This window comes from Bos taurus, chromosome 19 (assembly GCF_002263795.3).
Source record: "Bos taurus isolate L1 Dominette 01449 registration number 42190680 breed Hereford chromosome 19, ARS-UCD2.0, whole genome shotgun sequence".
In the NCBI taxonomy this organism is placed as follows: Eukaryota; Metazoa; Chordata; class Mammalia; order Artiodactyla; family Bovidae; genus Bos; species Bos taurus.
In genome coordinates, this window is record NC_037346.1 from 52,700,922 (window position 1) to 52,708,133 (window position 7,212).

At 62.4% G+C, this 7,212-nt stretch overlaps 1 protein-coding gene across 2 annotated transcripts; it reads left to right on the plus strand.

Moving 5' to 3' along the window:
- The first annotated feature begins 536 nt into the window (after window positions 1-536).
- Window positions 537-6,790, plus strand: CBX4 (chromobox 4). Of its 2 annotated transcripts, XM_010816642.4 has the most exons (5): window positions 537-814; window positions 963-1,006; window positions 2,153-2,218; window positions 4,291-4,357; window positions 4,605-6,790. In XM_010816642.4, the coding sequence occupies exons 1-5, from the start codon at window positions 746-748 to the stop codon at window positions 6,009-6,011; spliced, it is 1,653 nt and encodes a 550-aa protein (XP_010814944.2). In that variant the 5' UTR covers window positions 537-745; the 3' UTR covers window positions 6,012-6,790. The 2 variants fall into 2 exon arrangements, with proteins under 2 accessions (XP_010814944.2, XP_024836766.1); XM_024980998.2 differs by lacking the exon at window positions 2,153-2,218.
- The last annotated feature ends 422 nt before the right edge of the window (window positions 6,791-7,212 follow it).

Below are 7,212 nucleotides of genomic sequence, written 5' to 3' on the forward strand. Positions count from 1 at the left end.
TCGAGCTGCCCCGACTCCGATTCCGCCCCCTGCCGGCGACCCCCTGGGAGTCTGCACATGACGCAATTCGGTGCAAATGGAAACTGCAGTGGATGCTCCCGTGGCCCCCGGCAGGGGTCCCCGGGCAGTGCACGCTGAGAATGAGAGGCGAAGGGGGCAGGCCAAAACGCTAGGCCGCAGGCGAGGGGTCGCAGCCAGACCCTCGCGGCCCCGCCATGCTCTTCACCCCCGCCTCGGCCCCCCGCCGACACACCTCTCTCCGGCCCGGTCCCGTTCCCTCCCTCCAGCGTCCTTCTCCCAGGCTCTACGATCCCTCCCCCTGCACCTCCCCGACGCCCTCCTCCTCCTGGCCCCCTCCCGCGCCCTTCCTCCCCCCCGCCCCGCCCCGCCCGCCGCCCAGGCCCGGGGCCTCCGGTAGGCCGGGCTGCGCCAATCCCGGCCGCGGCCCGCCCCCTGACGCCGTACAGGGCCCGGCGAGGCCCCGCCCGCTGACGTCCGGATTTGCATGAGTTCTTGTGCAGCCGCGGCCCGGGCTCAGTTGTCTCAGCGAGCGCGAGCCGGGAGCTGGGGCGGGCGCGGGCAGCGGCGGGCGGCCGGGCTGTGCAGGACGAGTGGCGGCGGCGGCGGCGGCGGCGGCGCGGGCGGCAGGGGCTCCTCGGCCGGGGCGGCAGCGGGGCGCCGGCGGGAGCCAGCAGCGTCTGCAGCCGCGCCGGCCGCCCGCGCCCCGGCGCGCTCCGGTTCGGCCATGGAGCTGCCAGCTGTTGGCGAGCACGTCTTCGCGGTGGAGAGCATCGAGAAGAAGCGGATCCGCAAGGTAGGGCGGCGCGGGGGCGGCGGCGAGGCGGCGGGGGAGCGGCAGCCGGAGCAGCCCGCGGGGAGGCGGGGAGGGGGGTGGGGAGGCTGCGGGCCGGGGCCGGGGATCCCGCGGAAGCTGATGGAGTGCTGTCTCTTCCCCCCCTCAGGGCAGAGTGGAGTATCTGGTGAAATGGAGAGGCTGGTCCCCCAAGTAAGTAGCGGCCGAGGGGCGGGGGAGCCTGGTGCCGAGGCGCGGGGCTCCCGGGCTCCGGACCAGCCGGGCTGGTGGGGTGGTGGGGGGGAGCGGACGGGAGGCGGGGTGGAGGTGGGGTGGAGGGAGGAGGGGGTGGGGAAGTCGGTGGCAGGCACTGGGGAAGCCGAGCCGCCGAGCCCGAGCCCGGCGCCCTGTGTTGTACTCCGCTCTCCGGGAAATGCCATCACTAATTTATGCACTAAAAGGAGCCGGAGGAGCTGGAGAGACGCGGGGCCGAGCCGGGGAGGCCGGCGGAGGGAGGGAGGGCGCAGGCACTGACTGATGTGCAGCAGAAAATGGCTCCTTTCCCCTTTCCCTCCACCGAACGGCTCCATATTGCAAAACCAAAAAAAAAAAAAATTAAAAAGCGACGAAAATGCAATTGTGTGCCTCTTCCCTCCTAGTGGTGCAGGGAGAGGAAGAAAAAAGGCAGAAAATGTTGGGAACTGTCACTGCGGCGCTTTTGGTGGGGAATTTTTTTTTTTTTTTTAATTTGAAATGCGAAGGCACCGGATGGAGACAGACGCACAGGCACACGCACACACACTCTCTCTCACACACACACACACAGAGGCATATTTTTGTGTTGCTGAGTATTTGGGGGTTGCTTGCCCGTGACAGCGGGCTCCAGGGCCGTGAGGGGGTGTGGGGGGGCCGCGTGGCTGACGGTGATCGGATTAGGGGTCAAATAGAGAATGGCTGAAGCCCTCGCGGAGACTCGGGGCTGGGGAGAGGAGGAGGGGACTGCGACTTTGCATTTTGGCTGCTTTGCACGCAGGATTCCTAGTGAGCAAAGTGGCTTTGGAACATGTCGCAGTAACATGCTTAAAATTCTTGACAACTGCAAAATAAACTGCTAGTTTCATTTTCCTTACCCCTCCCCTTTCTTCCTGCCCTTGTGTGTTTATTTTGACTTGGGGAGGGTGTATCAGGGACCGTGTCAGGCCTGCAGAAATTTACTCTCCACCCCCCACGTCCACAGCTAAATAGCTTTCAGTTCATGAAGACAGAGTAGGGCCTTATGTCATTCCCCACCTGGAGGCCACAAAGCTGGCTCGGTTTTTTTTTTTTTACGCCGTGTCCCCCTCCCTTTTCCCTTGCAAGATATAACACGTGGGAACCCGAGGAGAACATCCTGGATCCCCGGCTGCTGATCGCCTTCCAGAACAGGTGAGCGTCCCCCAAGCACCCGCCGCCGGCAGCCGTGACCGTATATGGGAATGGGAGAGTGGGCCAGCGCTGCAACAGGACAGGGGGAAAGGGCCGGGAGGGGGATTGGCAGGAGTCCCCTCCCCCGGGTCTGAACAGGCACGACTGGGGCCTCGGCTCCTCTAACCAACGTCCTTGGCGGTTGCTGCAGCTTGGGGTGGGGGCGGGGCAGGCCCGGAGAAGGAGAGGCTTGTGTTTGGGGGAACTGCGGGAAGGGCGCTTGCGGGTGGCCCTACAGCTGCGCGGAGAAGTTGGGGCTGCGCCTCGGTTCCCTGCCGGCCCCCTCCCGTGGCTACCTTGGAGCCCCACCCCCGGAGCCTAGGTGTTGCTTTCCTGCTGCCACTGGCCGCTTGGCACGGGCAGCTCTCGGGGCAGCTCCAAGGGAGCTGGCATTGTGAAACCTCCGGACGTCACAGAACTGAACTTAACCTGTTGGGGACTGGAGAAAAGTTTACAAGACCTTAAGCCGGCACCCTCACTCCCCAGGGAGCTTGGGGTCGACCGGGGCCAGATTGTGTCTGGCACTGCATGCCCTTCACATCTCCCACTAGGCTACTTGGTGGGTCTGGCCCCCATTCTCAGGGCAGGGGGAGCTTGGCCCACCGGTTGTGGGGTGGGCACTGCCTGGTGGTGGAGGGGTGGCTTCTGACGAGGGGTTCGTCGCGCGCACAGATGCTTGTCACGCTGCAGCTGCTGCAGCTGGATTCACCACCGGTGGCCGTGGTTCTCTGTTTCGGGAGGACAGAAGGGGGAAGGGCGATCGAGGAGGGGCGGAGCAGCAGGAGCCCGCGGAGCTGGGCCACACCGCGGCCTTCCATCCCCTCTCCCCCTTTTATTTTGCATTATTTCCTGTGGCGCGTTTGCCTCTAAAACTGTAAACTCTAGCCCCTTGGAAGGAGAGACCATCAGGGAAGTTGCTCTCCTGACGCAGGAGGGCGCCGAGAAGGGATCCTGCCCGGGTTCCACCTGGGAGTTCACCAGCCTGTAACCATGTCAGCGGCTGATGCCATGTTGCATAATGGGTCCCCGAAGATTTAAAACGCAGGCTGTTGCAATGCCATGCAACTTTGGAATCAGGCCCCAGCCGGGGCCCCAGGCATGACAGAATTCCTCTGGGTTAGCCCAAGGGTAGAGGGGTTGCCTAGGGTCTGGAATGGGCTGCAACTTTGGCCTACGCTGGAGAGGCACTCGCTTCTGCCATGGAGGGTTGGGCAGTGCTAGGACCACCCTCCCAACCTCGGATCATCCTCCACCAGGCTGCCAGGGAAAGCCAGACAGCTGTATTGACCAGCGCCACCGCCCACGGGCTTTATTAATAATTTGGAAATCAAGGGAAGCTGGGAACCCGGGCTTGTCGAGTAGGCGGTGCTTCTGTGCGTCTCCCCGCCCGGCAGCTCCGCCCCAGCCGTACCAGAGCTGGTTCACCTGGTGGCTGCGAACCTGGCCAGGCCCTGGCCTCGGTGTCCGGCCCCCGCCCCCAGCCCCTAATTGGCTCATTTGCCGCTGTGTAAACAAGGGCGCAGCCCCTCCCCCTGTTTAGTGCCGGGCCTTTAAGAAAACGAGTCCTCCCTTCTGCCGGCGGCACTCGTTATCTGAATCTTAATGAGGTCATTAGCATCCCGTGCCTCTGACGGGGAGGCACTCGGTTGACGCTCACCTCATTTGGACTTGGTTTTCATCCCCTGGACCCCCGAGCGCACTGCGTTTTGTGCAGGGCCATGGGCCCAAGGCTGTGGGCACCAGTGTCAAGCTGCGGGCAAAGATTCAGGGCTGTGGGGGCCCCATTTCAGGTATGGACATCTGAGGTGGGAGAGCCCTTTGGAGAGGGCCCCTTGGGCAGATAAGGGTGGTGCTGCGGTAAAGTGGCACTCTGGAACCGGACTGAGGCGTCCAACTGACAGTAGAGGCAACCTTCTGTCCTGAGCCCTTGTTCCCTCTGGTTCTTGCTGGCTTCATGGCTCACCACAGTGGGGGCAGAGCCGGAGGGGAAGTGACTGAGGCTAACAGCCCTGCCCTCTGTTCCCTCTCCGCAGGGAACGGCAGGAGCAGCTGATGGGATACCGGAAGAGAGGGCCGAAGCCCAAACCGCTGGTGGTGCAGGTGAATACACTCCCGGGCCCCAGGGCCAACCACGACTTATTCCCTTGACGTTGCCACCTGAGGTGCCTCCAGGCTTGGAAGTCGGGGGGAGTTTCTCTGAAGCGCCCAATTCCATTTCATCTTGACTTCCCACACCCTTCCCCAACCTGGTAGGGGCTGGGACACTCCTGATGCTGGAGGCTTGCTCTGGGGCTGGTCTTATCCCTCCTCTTACCTCTCCCTCCATTCCCACCCCGTCCCCCCCCAGGTACCTACCTTTGCCCGTCGTTCCAATGTGCTGACTGGACTCCAGGACTCCTCCGCTGACAACCGCGCCAAGTTGGAGCTGGGCGGTCAGGGCAAGGGCCAGGGGCACCAATACGAGCTCAACAGCAAGAAGCACCACCAGTACCAGCCGCACAGCAAGGAGCGAGCGGGCAAGCCCCCACCGCCAGGCAAGAGCGGTAAATACTACTACCAGCTCAACAGCAAAAAGCACCACCCCTACCAGCCGGACCCCAAAATGTATGACCTGCAGTACCAGGGCGGCCACAAGGAGGCGCCCAGTCCCACCTGCCCGGACCTAGGCTCCAAGAGCCACCCGCCCGATAAGTGGCCCCACGGCGGGGGAGCCAAGGGCTACCTGGGAGCCGTGAAGCCCCTGGCCGGTACGGCCGGGGCTCCAGGCAAGGGCTCCGAGAAGGGTCCCCCCAACGGGATGACGCCCGCCCCCAAGGAGGCAGTGACGGGCAATGGGATTGGGGGCAAGATGAAGATCGTCAAAAACAAGAACAAGAACGGCCGCATTGTGATCGTGATGAGCAAGTACATGGAGAACGGCATGCAGGCGGTGAAGATCAAGTCCGGGGAGGCAGCGGAGGGCGAGGCGCGTTCCCCCAGCCACAAGAAACGGGCTGCTGAGGAGCGTCACCCCCCGGCAGACAGGACTTTCAAAAAGGCCGCGGGGGCGGAGGAGAAGAAGGCGGAAACGCCCTCCAAGAGGAGGGAGGAGGAGGCGCCGGGGACCGGGGACCCGCAGTCCCAAGATGCCGGCTCTCGCAAGCTCTCCCCGACCAAGGAGGCCTTCAGCGAGCAGCCTCTGCAACTCACTACCAAGCCGGACCTGCTGGCCTGGGACCCGGCCCGCAGCACACACCCGCCCTCCCACCATCACCACCACCACCACCACCACCACCATCACCACGCCGTCGACCTAAATCTCTCCCATGCGCGCAAGCGCTGCCTCTCCGAGACCCACAGCGAGCGAGAACCCTGCAAGAAGCGTCTGACGGCGCGCAGCATCAGCACCCCCACCTGCCTGGGGGGCAGCCCCGCCGCGGAGCGCCCTGCGGACGTGCCCCCCGCCGCCGCCCTCCCGCAACCGGAGGTCATCCTGCTGGACTCAGACCTAGACGAACCCATAGACTTGCGCTGCGTCAAGACGCGCAGCGAGGCCGGGGAGCCGCCCAGCGCCCTGCCGGTGAAGCCTGAGGCGCCCGCGACCGCGGCGGTGGCTGCTGCGCCGGCAACAGCGGCCGAGAAGCCCCCGACCGAGGCCCAGGACGAACCCGAGGAGCCACTGAGCGAGTTCAAGCCCTTCTTTGGGAATATAATTATCACCGACGTCACCGCGAACTGCCTCACCGTCACGTTCAAGGAGTACGTGACGGTGTAGCCGAAGGGCGTCGGAAGAGGAAGCGCTTCACCCTCTGGGGTTAACACCTGGGGCCTGGGGACGGACTTCTCCTCTCTGCAACTGCGGGAGCTCCCGGCCCGGCCCCAGCGCGAAAACGGCCGAAGCCGCGGCAACCGCGTCCCTCTGCCGGGTCTTGGCTGGAGCGCCCGGCCCACACTGGCACCTTCCACGCCGTGCCTGCGGGTCTCGCCCTCATCTGCCGCACCCCCTCCTCTCGTGGACCTCCGGGACTGACAGGGCAGCCACTCGCGGCGGTCTAAGAGTTATAGTATTATATTTTAACCGTGCTAACTTGTCAAGTGCAGACTTTACTCCCGTTTGTACGTGGTGTTATATTGAAATGTATTGTTTGAGCTCAAAAGGCCCACCACCCCCTTCGGGCTGATATATATATATTTATTTGTAGGTATTTATATATTGAAATATAAAAACCTAGATTTATGGAGTTTCTTCTAGATCATGTTATATTCTATATCAGACGAACTATTTTCTGTTGGCCTTTCTACCCGTTCATTCAGTATTTCGGTTGATTTCATTTCCTCCCCTTCCAGGAACTGCAATACCAGTAACCTTGGTATATATTTTTTGATACTGTACACATGGATGTGTTGTTTCTATGTGCAAAACAAAAAAAAAAAAGTTTGTTAAAAGGCTAAACGAGCTCTCTAGAAACTGCTGCTACTAGAAATGTCTAAACTATAAGCTTCCAATTATTACCTGCTTGAATGTAAATATTAAATGGAGATGTTGAAGGTGCACTTTCGCTGTTTGAGATTAGCTAAGAGGGAACGTCAGAGACAGAGGGGAGGGGGGTGTGGGCGGCGGCTGGACCCCCTCTCCGCACCCTACTTCCGCCTTAGGTCGGGCGGGGGGCGGGGGTTGGGGTGGGAGGACCTATCGCATCCTGCGATAAACTTTTGCAAAAGCAAAGTGAACTGGTTTCACGAGCAGAGGCGCCCGCACCCGGGGAGTGACCCCGCTCCCCGGAAGTCGAGAGGCTCTCCAAAGGAGAGGGGAATTCCTGCGGGGGGGCTGTGCTGGCGTCGCCCCCGCTCTCAAGAGTTTTCGGGCCTTGGCTGCCCACCGCGAGGGCAAACTCGGGATCTGCATAGTGGGGGGAGGGTTGCACGGGTGCTTGAGCTGCACGGAGACGTGGGTGGGGCTAACCCCCAACCCCCGC